Source organism: Pseudopodoces humilis, chromosome 20, assembly GCF_049639895.1.
Source record: "Pseudopodoces humilis isolate 2021_Gansu_Grassland_sample_001 chromosome 20, ASM4963989v1, whole genome shotgun sequence".
NCBI lineage: Eukaryota > Metazoa > Chordata > Aves > Passeriformes > Paridae > Pseudopodoces > Pseudopodoces humilis.
The window spans coordinates 12,037,989-12,058,120 of record NC_142219.1 but is presented as its reverse complement, the minus strand read 5'-3'; the positions used below and the strand labels follow the sequence as shown (position 1 = coordinate 12,058,120).

Below are 20,132 nucleotides of genomic sequence, written 5' to 3'. Positions count from 1 at the left end.
TCACAGCCCTGTGAACACTGGATTTTTGCTCCCTGTAACATACGGATCCCACCGTGCCCATCCTCATATTCCAGCTTTTCCCAGCACATTTCCATGCTCTTCCAGCCACCAAATCACCCCGGGACATCCCAGCAGGGCAGAACCGCGTCCTCACCGAGCGCCTTTCTGTGGAGCATCCCCACACTGTCAATCCCTGCCCTCCTCCTGAAAGGAATGACGGGCCCTTTGTCCCGGTGTCTGCTCCTGTTTTTCAGCTCCTGTTGAAACCCTCTATTTTTCCCCCCCGAAGCCGGTGATAAGCGTTTGACTGATCCCACCGAGCAGGCGGGGATGAGCCATTCAGGCGGGATTGACACCTAAAAAGATTTCCATTAAACGCTTCGAACTCACTCGGTTTTTTGTTGTTTTTTTTTTTTTTAATTTTATTTATTTATTTTAATTTTTATTCTCCCCTTTTATTTATTTATTTTTTTTTTTAATTATCCATCATTATCTATTTATCAAATTCCTGCATGAAATTACTGCCCCAATCATTGGCGTTCACCTACCTGAGAAGGAATCGCTCCCGGCGAGCGGCGCTGATTTTTCCCGAGCATCCCGAGGCAGGAATTATCCCCGAGGCTCCACAAACTCTGCCTTGGGGGGTTGCTCTGGGCTCTCCCGACCGAGGGATAAAGCAGGAAAAGGAGGAATTCTGTGTCTGCAGAGGGTTGGCAGGTGGTGAGGGGTGAAGGAGAGGAGGATGCTGGGGGTGCTGGTGCGGGCTCACGATGGGCCAAGGGATGAGATGCAGCATTTTGGGAAAGGTTTGGGAAGCCAAGAGCTGCACGGAACAGGGGTTGATCCCGATGTGCTGCTGGGGAAGCTGGGACCTGCAGCGAGGAGTAGAATCCCAGGAATACCCGGCTTTGGAACCTCCTGGAGCAGAGATGAGGGTGGGACAACCATGGAGAGTGGCAAAAACAAATAGTGGGGATGTCCAGATTTCGGGATCTGCTCCAAATCTGGCAAGAAAGGAGCCCTTGTCCCCATGCTGGCATTTTCCTGCCATCCTTGGAAGGTGCTGTGGGCGTTTCCCAGATTTTGGGGGGCTCCAAGCCTCGAGATGGACCAAGTGTGGTTCTCTTTGCTCCCTCAAAACACTTTGGAGCCAAAATAAAAAATATTTGCTCCATAATGAGCTCCCCACTCCTCCCTCGCCTGGAGACACATTTTGGGAATTGTCCAGCTGTGTCTGGGGGAAAATGGTCCTTCCTGGGGGTCAGGAGGGATCAGCAGCATCCAAATTCACCTGAACAGCCCCTTCGGCTCTCCCTGTGCTTCCCTGGCTTCTTGTTAATCCCAGTGATGCTTTAGTGGGTTTTTCCAGCTTTTTTCCCACTTTTCCAGCTCCTGGGAAGGGCTGGAATGCCGCTTAATGGGGAGATTAGTGCAGCCAACCCCACCCCGAGCAGTGAAGCGAGACCTGGCTCCATCTTCTGCTGCACTTTGCTGGTTCCTCCTGATCCAGCTGGGATTTATCCAGCTGAGATTCCCAGCAATGAGGGAATCCTGCCTCCCTTTCCCAGTGAGGCGGTGTTGGGCCTTATTCCTATGGAAAATTGAAATCAGGCTGATGTTTTTCCTTGTTGGTGTTTTTTTTAATTCCCATTTTTTTGCCTCTGCTGTCCTTGTGGAACTGGGAGATGGCACAGGGAATGGGAATTCCTCCTGCCCAGCTGGGATGGAGAGTTCAGGCTGCATGGAAGAACATTTCCAGCATGTTTTTCCCAAATTTGCATAAAGGAGGGGAAGATGGAAATTTTTGCCTTGGTCACTCCCAGGATTCAGGGGAAGCCACAGCTTTTCTGGGCACCCGGTGCCAGGGCCTCCCTCCCTCCCAGGGAAGAATCCCATCCCAATATCCCATCAAAATCCCCTCTCTTTTAGATGAAAACCATTTCTCCTTGTCCTGTCACTATCTATGGAATCATGGAGTGGATTGGGTTGGGTTGGGAAGGACCTTGAAGATCATCTCATTCCAACCCTGCAGGAGGATGGATGGATGGATGATGGATGGATGGATGATGGATGGATGGATGATGGATGGATGATGGATGATGGATGGATGGATGGATGGATGGATGATGGATGATGGATGATGGATGATGGATGGATGGATGATGGATGGATGGATGATGGATGGATGATGGATGGATGGATGGATGATGGATGGATGGATGGATGGATGATGGATGGATGGATGATGGATGGATGATGGATGGATGGATGATGGATGGATGATGGATGGATGATGGATGGATGATGGATGATGGATGGATGGATGATGGATGGATGGATGATGGATGGATGGATGATGGATGGATGATGGATGGATGGATGATGGATGGATGGATGGATGGATGGATGATGGATGGATGGATGATGGATGGATGATGGATGGATGGATGATGGATGAATGGATGATGGATGGATGGATGATGGATGGATGATGGATGGATGGATGATGGATGGATGATGGATGGATGGATGATGGATGGATGATGGATGGATGATGGATGGATGATGGATGATGGATGGATGGATGATGGATGATGGATGGATGATGGATGGATGATGGATGATGGATGGATGATGGATGGATGGATGGATGGATGGATGATGGATGGATGGATGATGGATGGATGATGGATGGATGGATGGATGATGGATGGATGGATGGATGGATGGATGGATGATGGATGGATGGATGATGGATGATGGATGGATGATGGATGGATGGAAGGATGGATGGATGATGGATGGATGATGGATGGATGGATGGATGATGGATGATGGATGGATGATGGATGGATGGATGATGGATGATGGATGGATGATGGATGACCCCTTATGGAAACAAGTCCTTCATGAGGTGCCCACGACTGGCCTCATCCTCCATCCCTGCCCCAAGGATGGTTTTTGACCTTTTTTTGCCCAAGCAGCCCCAAACAAGGCTTGGTTTGTCCCTCAAGCACTCCTTGTCCCCAAACCAGGGGACAGGACCCCCTGTTCTTTGATCCCCCTGTGCCAGGGGGTTTTCCCTTGGTGAGGATGCTCCTGTTCCTCTCCAGGCTTCGGTTCTTTCTCCCCTTCCCTCAGGCCAGGGATCAAGGCCAGGGGGAGACAGGCAGCCAGCCCAGCCACCCAGTTGGATCCTGGTGTTTATTCTTCTTCATTATTTTTTTCTTGTCGTGAAGAAACAGAGAGGAAAAAAAAATCTCTCTCTGTCCAAAATCACTCATCCTTCCTAATAATGAGAGCTGTCAGCAGCCCTGCTTGGCGAGGAAATGATGCTCGCAGTAAATATTTGGTCTGGAACTGATTTATGGGTGGAAAAAAAAACGAGATTAATGCTTAATCACTGCCTTTCAGGAAGGGCTTTGGGCCGGGGTTGAGCTCGGGGGGAGCTGAGGCCATGCCAGGGGAGCAGCACTGGGATTTTTGGTGGAGAGCCCGTGGCTGGGTTGGGGTTGAAGTGCAGCAGTGAAGGGGATGGACTGGATTTGGGGCCACCAGGCAGGGTTAGATGGGGTTTTGGGAAGAGGTTGTTCCCTGGGAGGGTGGGGAGGCCCTGGCACAGGGTGCCCAGAGAAGCTGTGCCTTGGAAGCGTCCAAAGCCAGGCTGGACAGGGCTTGGAGCAGCCTGGGACAGTGGAAAATGTCCTGCCCTTGTCCTTCAATGAGCTCTAATGTCCCTTCCCACCCAAGCCATTCCGTGATTCCATGACCATCAGCTCCCCCAGGGAGTTCCAAGCCAGGAGAGCCGTTCAGCTGGACCAGCCTGGGATCATCCGCCCCATCCTGAGCCCAGCACACCCAGAGAGGTCCTTGCAGCCACCCTAAACACAGCAGCAGCTTTCCTGTGCGAGGAAATAATTAACTTATTAGAGGATGGTTTCATTTTCTTCATTAGAGAGGTCATTTCCTATCGCCTGGCAGGGCCAGATGTCCCCGGGCACTGCTGGGAGTGGTGGGAGATGCTCAGCTCCAGGGCCTGCCCACCCTGCCAGGGAACAATTCCTGCCCAATATCCCATCCAGCCCTGCCCTCTGGCAGTGGGAAGCCATTCCCTGTGTCCTGTCCCTCCATCCCTTGTCCCCAGTCCCTCTCCAGCTCTCCTGGAGCCTCTTTAGGCCCTGGAAGGGGCTCTGAGGTGTCTCTGGAGCTTCTCCTCTCCAGGTGAGCACCCCCAGCTCTCCCAGCCTGGCTCCAGCCCTTGGAGCATCTCTGTGGCCTCCTCTGGACTGGCTCCAGCAGCTCCAGGTCCCTCCTGTGCAGGGCCCCAGGGCTGTGGCAGTGTTCCTGTTGGGATGCATGGATTATGGATGCAGCATTCCAGGAGTCCTCGATCACCATGAGCTGTTGCACTGCTGGGATGTTCTCGAAGGATCTCTGTCCCAAACGCTGCAGATCTCCAAAGGGCTGAGCTGCCTTTCCCAGGGCTGTCTCTTTCTCTCCTCACTCCATGGCAGCCGGAGCGGCTCCGCAGCGCCAGGATCCTGCAGCCCGGCCCATCTGAGCTGCCAGTGTCACTCTGCATCCCAAATCCTTCCAGTCTACTGCAGCTTTGGGATTATCTGAGCCTACGGAACGATGGCTGGGCATTGTCCCAGCGTGGAAAAATGGGCTGAGGAGGGGGAGGCAGGCGACTCCCCCTCCCTGCTCTGCAGAATTTCATCTCTGAGGAAATCCTCCCAGGGTTTTGGGTCGTTCACACCACAGTCCTGCGCCTTGCCAAGCTGATTCCTGGGAGTCTGTTGGGGAATGTTGATCATTTAGGGGATTTCACAAGGTCAGCAAGGATGGGGCTGACGAGCTTTTGGACCAAATTGTTTTCTTCACCCAGGTTCTCAAGAGGAAAAGCTCTGGAATGTTCCTTAAGGAAAAGTTCTGGAATGTTCCTTAAGGAAAACTGCCTTTGTTTTATGGTGGGGAGGGATTGGGAATTCTCATGGTGAAGGGGATTGATTATCACGTGGAAGATGATGCAGCAACACCTCCATCCCACGGGTGCCACCAGCCCACCCCCAACTCCTTCCCCTTCACTTTTCCCTCCTTTTTCCTCTTTTCCCTCCCAGGGTCAAGAAGAAGAACAAGCCCCTGAACCTGAAGATCCACAACAGCGTGGGGAGCTGTGAGAACATCCCGGCCCAGCGCTCCCCTCTCCTCTCTGAGCGCTCCCTGCGCTCCTTCTTCGTGGGGTACCCGCCCTTCCTGCCCTCCACCCCGCCCGTCCACACCGAAGCCACCTTCTCAGCAAGTAAGTCCCCGTGGCCCACTCAGATCCCTCTTCCAAGGGCTGGAGGATGGGACGGGGGAGTTTTGGAGTCCATGGTTTGGAGGACGTTGGTTGAGCGTTGTGCAGGTGCCTCATGTTGGTTTTTAGAGATCTGTGGGTGCTTCTGGGCAAAGATAACCCCAAAACCTTGATTATTTCTGGTCTTTGGGAAAGCCACGAGGTTTCTGTGCTCTCTGGGTTGGTGGCACTGCCTGGATGTCACCTAAAAGTGACTTTTCTGAGGGTTGCTTTGTAAACCCAGCTGTGGTTTCATCTCTGTGTTAAACCTCTCCTGCTTGCTGGATTTGGAGCTGATGTGGAGTTTTGGGAAGCCAGTCCTACTGCAAACCCCGTGGAGCTAATCCCACCTGACAGGGGATTTGTCCTCCCCCAGGAGATGCTGGTGGTGGCACTCACTGGGTGGGTTTGGCTCCATCAGCTCATCCAGGTCTGGGGGGAACAGCCTGACCCTCATTTCCTCATCCCAGACCAGTGCTGGGATTAATTCCACAGGGACTGAAGCTTTTCCAAGCTGGGCTTGGACCAAGAAGAACTTCCCTGGAAACACATGGCAGCTCCTGGGAGTGATTCCCAGCCAAGTCAAGGTCCCCTTGCTTCTTGTTCCTCAGCTGAAACTTCCTCCAGCTCCACATTCAGGCTGGGTTTCTGTCACTCTCCCTTCCCTGGATTTTTCCTTTGTTTCCTGTCTGGAAATGTCTTCCTATCACCTGGCAGCTGGGGGTCGTTGTTGGGGTTGTTTTGGGGTTTTCCACTCATTCCATGTGTTCAGCTCTTGGCTAAAGAAGGGCTTGCAGCCAACTCCCCTTTCCCTTTCCCTTTCCCTTTCCCTTTCCCTTTCCCTTTCCCTTTCCCTTTCCCTTTCCCTTTCCCTTTCCCTTTCCCCTCCCCTTCCCCTTCCCCTTCCCCTGCAGTTTGGGATCTCATCCAGCCAATCCCGCTCTCCTTTTCCCCCTCTCTCTCTGCCTTTGGGGGCAGTGGTCCCTGGCAGGAGCTCTGCAGGCAGACGATATTCCCAGAGATATCCAATACCCGGATTTGCCTGGAGCGAGGGGGATTTTTTTGCCTTGTTGTTTCCCTCATGGAATCGTCTGTGCTGAACTCGCAGCCCGGACCAACAGAGCAGAAACCACGGACCAAACCCCATTCCCAGCCACCCCCGTGCGTGTCTCCTTGGATTAGTTTTCCTCACGCCTCAGTGTTGGATTACATCCCGTGCTGTGACATCCTGATGGAATGTGGCACCGGCGGAGCGGGACGCGATGGGAAGTGATGGGCTGGCAAGTGACTAACGCTGCTGGAGCCGTGTCTCCTCTCATTTCCCTCCCTTCCCTGGCTGCTGGGAATGTTTTCTGGGCCGGATGGGAGCTGGGTTTCCCCAGCTGGTTGATCCCTGCCGGGAGGTTTTGGCATCAGCGGAGCTGTTTGGTCCTTGCAGGATCAACATCAGTGTGGGAGTTACGCCAAGCAGGAGCAGAATCATGGAATGATTTGGGCCGGAAGGGAGCTTGAAGCTCACCCACTTCCATGGGCAGGACACCTCCCACCACAGCAGGTTTCTCCAAGCCCTGCCTGCATCCCAAGGATTCCCTGTCCCCATCCCTGTGGTGATCCGAGCTCTCCACAGCATCCCATCCCTGTGGGCTTTTCTAAAAATCCCTCTTCCCTTTTCCTCCTGCGGGAGCAGCAGGACAGCACCCAGATGCTCTGGATTGCTGTGGAATTACTTCCCTAAGCCCAGAAACACAAAAATTGTTGTTGTTGTCAGCTGGAGATGGGTGAGGGGAGCCCAGCGAGGCCCTGTCCCTCCCTGGCTGTCTCTCCATGATTTCTCTTCCACAGCCTTGCTGCTCCTGGCAGGAGCACGTTCCCATCTGAGTCATCCCTGGCCCGGGTCAGGAGCGGGCTCAGATGCTTCCCTCTGATTTTTAACATCCCTTTGTCCTGATGGATTTTCACAGAGGGCTGGAGGGAGCTGCAGAAGGAGCCTCCTCCTCCGACAGCACAAATCTGGCTGGGAGAATCACAGGATCATGGAATGTCCCAGGCTGATACAGCAGGATCATCCAGCCCAGCCCTGCCCTGCCCAGACCCCCCAACAACCCCACCCTGGGCATCCCTGGCAGCGCTGTCCAAACGCTCCTGGAGCTCTGGCAGCCTCGGGGCCGTGCCCATTCCCTGGGGAGCCTGGGCAGTGCCAGCACCTCTGGGGGAAGAACCTTGCCCTGCTCTGCACCTAAACCTCCTGACACAGCTCCAGCCGTTCCCTTTCCCTGTCCCAGGGAGCAGAGCCCAGAGCTGCCCCTCAGAAGGAAGCTGTGGAATCACTGGTTTAATGTGGTCTCCAGGGATGTCCCCTCCCTGCCCAGCCCTGTGTGACAGCTCCATCACACCCACTCTGGTGCTGCTCCAGCCGTGTTCCTGGGGGGATTCTCCTGAATCCCGGTCCTGCCTCTTCCCCTTGGCTCTGTGAGGGAGGAATTTGCATTTTGTGGTGTCGAGCGTGAGCAGGATCCCAGCCAGGGATGGCCAAGTGACAAGTGCTGAGATGCCACCTTGAGCCCCCCCAGCTCCTGGACCGTCTGTGAAGGAGCCCCTGAAGGGCTGACCCCAGGTAGGTTTGGTGGGATCCAGGACAATGCCCAGTGGGTCAGCGTGGGAGTCCCCGAGCCCTAAATCCAGCTTTTCTGCTGGAAAGCACCAGGCTGGACGCAAGGACAGGACAGTGGTGGTGAAGGTGGCATGGGGAAGTAGCCAGAGCCACCCAGACTGTGCCCCCTCTCCGTGGCCATCCCATTGCCAGTGCTGGGGTGGCTTTGTGGGGAGACACCTGTCCCTAGCGCTGTCCCAGCCCCAGGAGGCTCCAGGAGGGACTTCCCAAAGGGAATTCCTTTCTTGGGGACCACCAGTGGTTCTCTCCTCCCCGAACCTGCCCTGCAGGAGCCCTCCCCAGCTGTGTTGGCAGCACACCTGGCAGCTCCCTGCAGCCACAGCTGGCCACAGCTGGCAGTGAGGCTCCGGGAGGTTTCCCGCCCTGGCAGTGGAGTTGGAGGGCACAGCTTTGTCAGGATAAACCTAATGGAGCGTGCAAGGCTGGAAATTGGAGGAGGGAAATCCCCATGTGAGGCTTCAAACCAGCTGAACGTGACATTTGAGCTGGATAAATGGGATGGTCATGCTGGAAAGGGGAACTGCCCGGATTAGAAAGGGACTCTTTCCTTACTGGAGATGCTCTGGGAACAGCTCCTGCTTGGGATGATCCCCTCTGCTCCAGCTCAGGTTTGGCTTCATCCTGCTGGATCCATCCTGGATCATCCTTCCACCCACTGGACCTGGCTGTGATCCACAGGGTGGGAAGAGACCTTAAAGACCGTCCCATTCCACCCCCCTGCATGGACAGGGACACTTCCCACCGGATCAAATTCCATCTGGAATATTTGCCACGTGCACTAATGGAGGGAGCAGGTGACTGCCTTTGTAGCTTGAATCCTGCATGGATTTATATCCTGGGGAGGGAAAGCTGCTGGAGCAGCTGCTCTGGGATCTCCCCATCCTATTTTGGCCCTAAAAGCAGCAGGAGCAAGGCCTGAGATGTCTCCTGAAGGGACTTTGCTGCAGAGTACCTCCCTGGAAGTGAACTCAGGATAGTGGGAAGACACTGGGACAGCGTCCCTGGAACTGCCACGGGCTGAGACATTGGAACTCTGTCACCAGAGCTGGCACAGGGTGCCCAGAGCAGCTGGGGCTGCCCCTGGAAGTGTCCCAGGTCAGGCTGGATGGGGCTTGGAGCCACCTGGGGCACTGGGAGGTGTCCCTGCCATGGCAGGGGTAGAACAAGATCATCTGTAAGATTCTTTCCCATCCAAACCATTCCACGGATATTATGGTCTACGGGTCTGTCTCTGGACTGGGATTTTTGCCTGGTGGTAGAGACATTCCTGATCCTGGATATTTTTGGGGTTGAGCTCCATTGGGAAGAGGCTCCAATCCTTAATTTCTCCATGGGACTTGCCCACCTTGGGAGCATTTTGGTGAGAGCCTGGGATATCTGGGATAAGTGCAATGTCTCCTGGCCATTTCTTGGCTTTGCAGTGACTCACCCCAGCATTCGTAGCAATTCCATCGATTTCATCCGTCCCATTCATACTGTGAACATCTGATTGCTGTGGCAGGAGAAGGAGGGTTTGTTTATCAGCCTGTCTCCGTGATGGATAACCTGCTCCCACCAATTCCCTGCCATCCACACAGGGGCCAGGAGATGAGGAAGGGGCAATTGTGACAAAACACAGTCCCACACCACCCGTGTGCTCGGGCACTGCTGCCACCCCTGGGAGATGCTCCGGGTGTCCTTGGTGAGGGTTTGGGGCTCTCTGAGGGCATCACCGCCCACCCCAAGCAGGGTGGAACCCCAGAATAACAATCCAGGCGAGCTCCAGGTGGTTTTCTCCATGCAGGACACGCCCAGGCAGGCATCCCAGCCGGGGAGCAGCCGGAATTGACCGCGGCGCTGCCGGGATGGCAGCGGGGCCAGCGAGGGCATCGCGGCCAAGGCAGCGCCGCCGTCCCCGTCACCTCCGAGGCGCGGGTGCCACTCAGGAGCTGTCACAGCTGCCTGTCACCGCGCTGCCTGTCAGCGACACGCCGGAGGTGGCTGTCACCCTTCTCCCGCTCGCTTTCCCCCTTCCCCGCTCCTGGCTCGGCTGATCCCATCAAGCGCGGCTGTTGATTTTGGGATGAGCTGTGCCGCGCCGAGCAGGAGCCCTGACCTTTGCGGGAGCGGCGAAGGAAAACACGGAGAGGTGTTGGAAGGAGGGTGGCATCCCCAGGCATCTCTGGGCGGTGTCGCGACATCGGGAAGCGGGGTTTGGCTTTTGGGAACCCCTCGTGAGACAGGAATGGGGTGAAGGACCGGGGGAAGTCTCCATGGGTGGCACCAGGGTGCGAAATTCCGCTTGTGCCCAATTAAATGCCAGCTCGGAGCGGGGGTGAAGTTACGCGGGGGGAATGATGGCCGGGAAAGTTTGGATTTTCGAGGCGGGTTCATAAAGGTGATAAAGGTGATTAAGATTCAGGTAATGACTGGCACGGGGCAGCGGAGATCGGGAGACATCAACGGGAGGAGGGAGGGAACAGGGGGAGAGGGAAGAGAGGGAGGATTGGGGAGAGGGAGCCGCTGTCACGCTTCAAAGCTTGCGAGGATCAAGAGATCCCGCTGCCACTTCCCCATCACGGGGTCCCCACGGCAAAGCCTGAGCCCCCCACCCCGAAACGAGACGTGCTCGTGGGGTTTTTATTCGCCTTGTAATTAACGCTGATTGCGGCAGTTTGGGGGTTTTTCCGTGAGAATATTCCTCCTGTGCTGGGGGGAGGCTCCTGCAGCTCCACCTTCCCCCCGAGTTAACATTGCGAGCTTCTCCTCGGAGCGCGAATCTGGGTAAAGGGGAGAATCCCAAATTAACTGCAGAGCCCCCCAAGCCCTCGGGGCTGATCCCCGGTGCCTTTCCCTGCCCTCCTGCCCCGCTCCGCTGCTTTTCCCTCCTGCCAACAGCGGCCCTATTGTTAAACGCCGCGATCCTACGTGGCTCGCTGCCGCTAATGAAGGTAATTAGCTGTGAGTCACGTCGGGCTCATTTATGTTACGAGGTCAAAATCCCCGCTACACTTCAATACATTTTTGCAGCGAGCACATTTAGAAAGTAATTAAAAGGCTCAGCAGCCGCCGGTGCCTCCATCCCCTCTCCCCCTCGCCGGGCTGGCAGGATTTAATTGAGGCCAGCCGAAAGTTAGTGGGAATAAATTGTGGCTGATAACACGGAGGTTGTAATTTAATTCCGGGAGAGGAGCAGCTCTGGCCCGGGTGTTTGGCTCTTCAGGGAGGGGGTGATGATGATAACTCGGTTCTGCCACGCGATTTAGGGAGAGGGGAATGAGGCTCTGCGGGGAGGGCTCACCCGTCAGAGCGTCACCTCTGGGATTTGTGGACCCAATTCCCAGCCCTGGGAGGTTGTGGATGTGGAGGGATGCTGGTCCAGCAGCCCAGGGTGAGTTGTCACAAAGACTGGTGAGGAAATACCAAAAATATTGGTAATGTGGTGCTGGGGACGTGAATTCCCCTCTTGGCTTTGAAGGGAGCGTGTAAAAATTAGGGAGTGAGTTTTCACACAGGTGGATAAAGCCAGGACACAGGGAATGACTCCCACTGCCAGAGGGCAGGGCTGGATGGGATATTGGGCAGGAATTGTTCCCTGGCAGGGTGGGCAGGCCCTGGCACAGGGTGCCCAGAGCAGCTGGGGCTGCCCCTGGATCCCTGGCAGTGCCCAAGGCCAGGTTGGACATTGGGGCTTGGAGCCCCCTGGGACAGTGGGAGGTGTCCCTGCCCATGGGAATGATATGATTTTAATGTCCCCTCCACCCAAACCATCCCACGATTCCGTGATTCTGACATCTCAATTGCTGCCTCTGCCTGTGCAATGACCAGAAGAGAAGGATCCAGAGCTGCTGCTGCTGCTCGGAGGTGCTGGAGCAGGATGGGCTCGGGATGCTCCCAGGATTTCCAGCCCAGGGAGCAGGATGTAAATGTAACCTTCAGCCAGCGAGTGCAATTAGAGACCCGTGCCTGCCGCTATATTAAAATGGGATATTAAAGCAAACAGCGGCTCTCCCCGCTCCCAGGGATAATATCCAGCGCCTGTTTAGCCAGGGATTTGCCGGCACTCTGAGCAAACAGCCGGGAGCCGCCGCTGGTGCCCGGGAAACCTCTGAAATCCCCGAGTGAAAATCCAGCCTTTGGATCCCGGCGTGGATCCGCTCCCGGGGCCGAGCATTCTGCGGGGCAGGACCTTTCCCTGGCCAGGAGGAGGAGGAGGAGCGGCTTTTCCGCCCTTGCCGAGGCTGAAGGAGGATGTGGAACCACGCTCCTGGTTACCTTCCTGCTCCAGCGCTGCCAGACAACTTCCCTCTTTTTCCTTATCCCTCTCACCACTTTTTCCTTGGAAGGAGAACACCGGAACTGCGTTTAACTCTGTTCTTTCCTTGGAATACGAATGGAATCACCTTTGGGGTGGCTGGCACGCAGCTTTTCCTCAGCTGCCACCTCATGTCTTATTAAAAACTGACCATGAGGTTGTTCCAGCTTTATTTTCCCTTTCTTGTTTGGACAATGGTGATGTGATTCCAAAAGTTTTGCAATCTTGCACTCCCCTCTCCTGTCCCCTCCCTGGTCCCAGCTGGGTGATGGGATCTGGAACAGGAGATCCCGATTCCCACAAAGCCCAGACAACTCCTGCTTTCCAGACAGGGAGCTCAGTAATGCATTCCAGGGGGAAATAGCAGGAAAATCACATTTTTTTGTGCACATCCTTTGCTCCCCTTCCCAAAAAACTTGTATCCCAGCTCTCGCTGTTGTTACCAGTGCTGGTTTCCCTGCTCTCTCCCCGCAGATACGCTGTCAGTGCCTCGCTGGTCCCCGCAGATCCCTCGTCGGGATTTAGGAAACTCCATCAAACACAGGTACGCTCACCCTGCTGCCCTGCCAGGCTGGGGGATGAGGGGTGGCCACCTCCCTTCCCATCTCCGCTCCAGGACACGGGGAGGGGACATTCCCCCTCTTTGCCGTGCTGGGCTCTCCTCCAAGCCCATTTCAATTCCATTTCAGTTCAGATCTGGTTTAGATAAGGCTCGAGTGGCTATCGATAAAAGCTGTGTATTATCCGTGACCTTGCCAGCCTTCAGCAAATTCCCCATCTCTGGATTATCACCCTTCCATATCTCCCCGAAGAGGGAAAAGCTGCTGTTTGATGGGAAGCTGCTTCCCAAGGGGCTGGAAATGTTGGTCCCCATGGTGGGGAGGGGGTTTGGGGGGTACCTGGGGTGGGCAAAGCTGGGGAATCACAGGAACTTGGGATTGGATTCCCTTTGGAAGCTTCCAGAAGCAAAGGAAGGCTCGGGGTTGTGTTTTGGCATCCCTGGAAAAATTCCTCAGCAGCTGCGGTGGAGTTTGAGGGCAGCAGAGAGAGGATAAAGCAGGGCTCGGGAGACAAGTGAGGCTTCATCCCTCCCTGGCCACTCCTTGTTTCTCTCCACAGGTTTTCCACCAAGTACTGGATGTCTCAGACCTGCACCGTCTGCGGGAAGGGAATGTTGTTCGGCTTAAAATGCAAAAACTGCAAGTACGGCACCATGCCGGAGCTGTTTGTGTCCCTCCTCGAAACTGGATAAGCAGGGTTTTCCTGGGAGAGCCGAGCAGGGATCTGGGCATGGAGAGACCAAGCAGGCCCTCTCCAGCTCATCCTCACAGGAAGCTTTAATGAGATGTGGAATTGTGTGAATAACACCCCAAAGGAGGGCTGGGGATGGGGTCAGGCTCCTCGGGGAGGATGTGCCTGCCAGACCTCGGCTCTGCTCGCTCCAGAGCTCTGAGTCAGATCCTGCCAGTCCCCCTTCCCTAAGCCTGGCTTTAGATGCCCACGTTATGGAGATTCCCTGTGGAATTAGGTGCAGGACACGGGGGATGGGTGTGCAGGACCGGGCAGGGATAGCTCTGGGCATCAGGTGGGTTTTGCCCGCAGTTTTGGGCTGTAGCCTCTATTTCTGCCGAGTTTTGGGCACCTCTGGCAGGGTCGTGGCCCTGAGGAGCCAACTCACCCCAAAGGGTTAATCCATGGTGCAAAGGAGAGGGGATGAGCGGGGACAGGACAGGGAAAACAGCGAGGCAGAGGCTGGGGCAGCTTCAGCCGCTCTCAATCCGCCACAGCCGATCCGGCCTCGGACGGAGCCGGGCAGCCACCGGCACTCGGGGAAGCCTCTGCTGGAGCCAGGATTGCCTTTCCTGGGGCTGGGAGCTGGGAATTGTGATTGTCTGCGGCTAACGGAGCGATAACGATCGCTGCTGCCGCTGATTAAGCGCTGATGAGTTGGTAAATTGGGATTTAAACCTGCCGTGAAGGGCTCGCTTACTCCACAGCTGGTGGGGCTTTTCTGGAAGGGATGTTATCAAATAGAGGGATTTTAAAGGGGTGATTCCCGTCGGATCCGTGCTCAGAGAACTGGAGGCTTTTCCTGCCCGTGCTGGAGGAGGGATGTTGTGCCTGCTCCCTGACCAGGATCAGGGACGCTGTGGCTCTGGCTGTGCAAATCCTGCTCCCTGTAATCCTACACAACAAATCCTTTTCCTGGCAGTCAAAAGTCTGGAGTGAACACAAGGCATTTAGGTTTTTTCCAGCCTTGCCCTGGCGCTGCTTTCCCCAGAAAGCAGAGGGGAACCAACAGGTAAAACAAACAACCGGACCCCAAACCCCGCAAGCCTCAAATACCAAATTAATTCCTGCCTTTCCCTCTAGGAACAGCTTTGTAATAAAAGCTAACACGGGCAGCTCCTGAATTTTCATTACCCAGCTCATTGACTTGGAGCTGCCGTTCTCTCTTTTTTTTTTTTTTCCCCCCCATCATTTCCCCTTGTTTTGATAAATCCTTTCCTCCTTTTTCCCTTTTCCCCCATGGCTTTCTGCCGGCCTGGCAGAGCGTGAGCTGGGGATGCGCTTCCATCCTTAATTAAGGAGGAATGGGAAGGATTTGGGAGTCTGCCTATGCCTATATGCATGAGCCGGGGGTGAAGCCCTCCAGACTCCTGCCCTGGCTCCGCAAACCGGGAAAAGCTCTGCAGAGTATCCAGAGGCTGTAAATCCTCTCTTTATTTTGGCTAAGTGTCCATAATAAAGCCGGCAGGGGAGGGCACAGTGACAGGGACACATCAGGGACTTTCTCCACCTCTGCTGCTCCTGAATTTAATTAAGCGTCCAGCAGCAGGATGGTGGGAACGGGGATTTCATGGAATCATGGAATGGTTTGGGCTGGACGGGACCTTAAAGCTGATCCCGTCTCACCTTCCAGTAAAACCTTCCCCCCAGCACAGGGCTCTGAGCCTTTTGCTGCAGCCAGCTCTGGCAGAAGTGACAATTTGGGGCGTCCTCAAGCCTGGCTGGTCCCCCCCAGCTGGCAGAGAAAGGGGCAGGAGCACCCAGGTTTGGGAATTTCTGTGCGTTTTCCAAGGGTGTGCAGCCCCTGCCAGTCAGCCCCTCCTGATTTTCCAGGATGTGCATCCCAAACTGTTCCTCACCCCAGAGCCTGCTGCCTGGGAACGAGGGGAAGCAGGAGCTGCGGGGTTCACTCAGAGTGAACAACCAAAGCCTTGCATCCAGTCACTTTCCCAAGGGGGAAAGGAGGAAAAAGCCCTGAGCTCCATCACAGAATCCCAGAATAGCCTGGATGGGAAGGGACCTTAAATCCCATCCTGTTCCACCCTGCCATGGCCAGGAGCACCTTCCACCATCCCAGGTTGCTCCAAGCCCCATCCAACCCAGCCTTGGACACTTCAGGAACCCAGGGGCAGCCACAGCTTCAACCTCCTCCAACACAGGGAGCAATTCCTCCCCCAAATCCCACCTCTGGCAGCGGGAAGAAGTTCCCCCTTATCCCGTCACTCCATCCATCAGCTCTCTCTTCTCTCTCCTTTCTCTCCGTCCCCTGCCAGGCTCAAGTGCCACAACAAATGCACCAAAGAGGCGCCCCCGTGTCACCTGCTGATCATCCACCGCGGAGGTAAGGGGCTCTCTGCTGCCCGCTCCGTGCCTCCGGGGGTGCTGCCAGCGGGTCAAACCTTCAAAAGCCCCGCGGGCGATTCGGGAGCCGGACCCAGGCGGGGTCCCCGGCGGGACGGAGGCTCCCGAACCGCTTGGGCTCTCCGGGGAAATGTTACCCACCGTTTTTTCCGCTTGTAGGGAGACGAGCCGGTCGGGGCGAGGCAGATTTGCATTGCAAACCACTTCCACCCACCCTCCCCCTGCCTCCTTTTCTTTTCAGATTCCCCACCGCACGGGGTAAGTCCAACCAGGTTTTGGCCTTTTGCTTCTGTCGAGAGCTCAGGGCGGATGGGGGACCCCGAACCTCCCGGTGCATGCGGGGTCCCCGCGCCGGGGACGCGGCCGTGGCCCTGCGGATGCTCGTGGTGCTTTTGGAGCTGCCTTATCCCGCTTTCCTGCGGGAGAGCCCGGCCTAAAATCCACAGAGAGACAGGCAGAACTTTGCAGCAGGACGGCGGGGCGGCGCTTCCCACCTCTTTTCTTCCAGATTTTGGCTCCCTTGCCGGCCAGAGGACCGCGACTGCCTGAGGGAAACGATTCCAATCGCTCTTGCCTTGAATTTTGAGCTCTTAAGGCTGTTCCTTTGTGTCAAATATCCCACCCCAAAACCCGCTCCTTGGTTTAATCCCGGGGAAAAGGATTGTGCTGCTGGCACCTCAGAGGGGCAATTTTGCAGCCTCCGCGCCCTCGCTTGCAGCAAATTTGGGTGGAAGCGGCTGAAGACCCCCCCGGTCAGGCTCGGAGCTGCCCGGGAGGCAGGAGAGCAGCGTCCCGGGGCAGGCGGGTTCCTGGCATGGGATTTGGGGCTGTGATGTCGCAGGAATCGGAGCTGCCCGCTGTGTGTTTTAGGAGCAGCATGGCTTTGGGGTGGCCTCAGCATCACTGAAATACCTCCCCACCCCACAAAAAAACCCCAAATCCAGCTTTTAAATTCATTAACTTGGAGTCAAACCGTTCCTGAGCCCCCCCCCCCCCCAGCCTTCAGGCTGGCTTTTCCCCCCCAAAAAAAATCTCCCTGCTGAGAGTGTTGTGAGCCGGCTCCTTCCCTCCACCCCGAAAAGTTCTGGCAAGGAACGGGATTGTGCTGGCTGAGCCCCGGCTCACGGAGGGGCCGTGGCAGCTTCTGGACCTCCCAAATTTCCACCTGACACCCTGGGGGGGTTGGCCGTGGCCGGGGTGCAGGAGGATCCCGAGGTTCAGCTGCCATCCCAGGCTGGAAGTGCCGCGGGAATCGCTTTGGAGAGCGGTTTGCAAGCACAGGGTGACCCCGAGCGCTCCTGCTGGGCTTTGATGTCCTCTCCTCTCTCTTCCCTTCCTCTCCACCCCCTTTGCCCTCTCTCCCTTCTTAATCCAGCAAGGTTAGTCCGGACAGAGTCGGTGCCCTGCGACATCAACAACCCCCTGAGGAAGCCCCCGCGGTACTCGGACCTGCACGTCAGCCAAACCCTCCCCAAAACCAACAAACTCAACAAGGTGAGCCCTGGGCCCCCCACGCCCGCACCCTGCCACAGGGACAGGACCCCTGGCACCCCAGTATCCACGGCTTTGCAGACGATCACGGGATTCTCCAGGCTGGAAAAGATCTTTTAAGAAAACTGAGTTTGATTGTTCCCGCAGCTCTGCCCGGTGTCCCCAAGTGCCACATCCACATCGCTGCCTAAATGACTCCACCCCTGCCCTGGGCAGCTGTGCCAGGGCCTGACCGCCCTTCCCATGAGGAAATCTTCCCAAAAATCCACCCTGAGGCTCCCCTGGCCCAGCCTGAGGCCGTTCCCTCTGCTCCTGTCCCTGTTCCCTGGGAGCAGAGCCCGACCCTCCCCGGCTGTCCCCTCCTGTCAGGGAGTTGTGCAGAGCCAGAAGGGCCCCCTGAGCCTCCTTTTCTCCAGGCTGAGCCCCTTTCCCAGCTCCCCCAGCCGCTCCTGGGGCTCCAGCCCCTTCCCCAGCTCCGTTCCCTGCCCTGGACATGTATCCAACGAAGTTATTTATTTTAAAAATAAAATGGGCTCAGCACTTCCAGAAGAGCCTGCATCCTGCTGTCCCAGTCCTGCTCCACTGCAGCCTCTCAGTCTCCAGGTCCAAGCCGAATTTGGGGTGGTTTGAGGTCTCTTCACCCAGTGGAGACTTCAATAAATAACGAATTTATTGTTGCAAATAAAACAAGCCTGGAATTTGATTGTCCCTGGCGAAGCTGCTCAAGCCAGACCTGACAGAGCACCTGGCTCACTCCTGCTCTGCGTTGATACAATAAACCCATCACAGGGCTGCTTCTGATGGAATTTAAAGCCTGTTGGCCTCCAGTGGAAAATTCCTTGGAGGAAGGGCAGGGTGAGGGGCTGGCAGGCTGGAAGTGCTCAAAAACAGGGATATCACTGATGTGACAGGGAATGGATCAACAAAACCCCGAATTCCCAAAGTCTGGCTGAGCTCCTCCAGCCCTCAGCATCTTCTGGCTCTGGGAAAAGTGTGGGTACCAAGATGCTCCTGGAGACGCTGATTTTAAAGCTAAATATTTTTAGGAATGTCTTGGTGTAGGGATCTGCTCTGGTTTTGTTGTTATGGGGTTGAGCCTTTGTCCTGAGCACTCACCTTCAGGTTGAAATTTTCCTTATAAATATTCTCATTTCAGCATGGCCCCCTTCTTACTTTGGTATTCCTGAAAGAATTTCTTTAAAGGTATCCTGAATAAAATCATGGAATGGCCTGGGTTGGGAGAGACCTTAAATTCCTCTAATTCCAACCCCCCATGAAATCTTTTTGTTGTGACCTTCACTGGTTGCTTAAAAAAGAATTTACCTGACCAAGATTATTGAGCATGGGATGATGACCAATATGGGTTTCCTGGAAAACCCAGCTCATTTAAGAATTAATTAATTAGGACAAAATTACCTGCTGGGGAAGGCTCCTGCAGACTTTTTAACCTTGGAGGGAAATTCTGTGGGGGTGGGACTGCTCAGCACTGCTCAGACCCTGTTCTGTGGCTCCGAGTTGGGCAGCAAGGGCGGGAATTCTGACAACTTCGATTTTCCTTTTCTGATCTAAGATATCCCAGCAGGTTTTCCTGCCTGTTGCCTCTGTTCCCACCCATCCCAGCAGGCACCCAAAATCACTGGCCTTGACTGGGAAGAGTCAAGGAATGGTGAGGAACATCCTGGGGTGCATTGGCTGCTCCTTCCAGATCCTGCAAGGCCCTGGGGTTTGGCTCCAAGGAGCTCAGCAGGAACTTCCAGGACCTTGCTGTCCCCAAGGGTGGTGGCCCCGGTTCCGCCCTTGGTGGCCGTGCCTGTGCAGAGCCAGGAGATTTGCAGGACCCTCAGCTGGGGGTGAGGGTGGGAAAGGAGCCAAAGGTGGGAAATGGCCCTGGGGAATACAAACAGCTTTGGGAAAAGCTCTGGAGCTCTGGGTGTTTTCTGGAAGAGACGGGTGTGACGATGCAGCTGTCACTTGTCACCCGGGTCCTTTGCACCTCGGGGTGGCACCGACCAGCGCCACTCTGACCTTCCCTCCTTCCCTGTGTCCCTCAGGACCACATTCCAGTGCCCTACCAGCCAGATTCCAGCAGCAACCCCTCGTCCACCACGTCGTCCACGCCGTCCTCGCCGGCCCCGCCGCTGCCGCCCAGCGCCACCCCCCCGTCCCCCCTGCACCCGTCCCCGCAGTGCCAGCGCCAGCAGAAGCAGTTCAACCTGCCAGGTACTGCCACCCCTTCCCCGTGTCCCCACCTGTCCCCTGCGAGGGATTCGTGTCCTGGGGTGTCCTTGGGATGTGGATCAGTTCTGCCTAATTCCCTTCCTGGGCTTACAGTGGGATCGGGAGAAGGTGGAAGTAGAAATGGGGAGAAAAGATGAGTTTAGGGTAATTCAGGTTGGGAGTCTCTGGTCAAACCTCCTGCTTGGAGAAGGGTCAGAGCTCCAGGCTTGATCCAGTCTTGGAATCCTCCATGGTTGGAGCCAGCCCAACTTCTGCTGCTCTTGAGGCTACAGAACTTTCCAGGCATGGATTTTCCATGGCACTTCTCCTCAGGTGCAAACACAAACCAGGGGCTGACCCTGGTCATTGACGTGACCCCACCGTGGTTTTTGGGGTGATGGGTCCCCAACAGGTTGGCAGCCTGTGTGGGGTGACAGACGATTCTGGGGCTGTCTGATGTGGTTTGTCCC

The 20,132-nt window shown here is 55.7% G+C and overlaps 1 protein-coding gene across 2 annotated transcripts in view; it reads left to right on the top strand.

The window, feature by feature from the left end:
* Positions 1-20,132, top strand: part of KSR2 (kinase suppressor of ras 2) — a 74,678-nt gene that overhangs the window by 25,783 nt on the left and 28,763 nt on the right. Inside the window, exons 5-11 of one of the 2 annotated variants that reach the window (XM_088065206.1) lie at positions 5,121-5,302; positions 12,778-12,847; positions 13,423-13,506; positions 15,867-15,934; positions 16,114-16,212; positions 17,330-17,448; positions 19,497-19,665. In XM_088065206.1, the coding sequence (XP_087921332.1) occupies positions 5,121-5,302; positions 12,778-12,847; positions 13,423-13,506; positions 15,867-15,934; positions 16,114-16,212; positions 17,330-17,448; positions 19,497-19,665 (791 nt within the window). The remainder of the gene's footprint in view (positions 1-5,120; positions 5,303-12,777; positions 12,848-13,422; positions 13,507-15,866; positions 15,935-16,113; positions 16,213-17,329; positions 17,449-19,496; positions 19,666-20,132) is intronic. The other variant, XM_088065207.1, reaches the window with a different exon arrangement.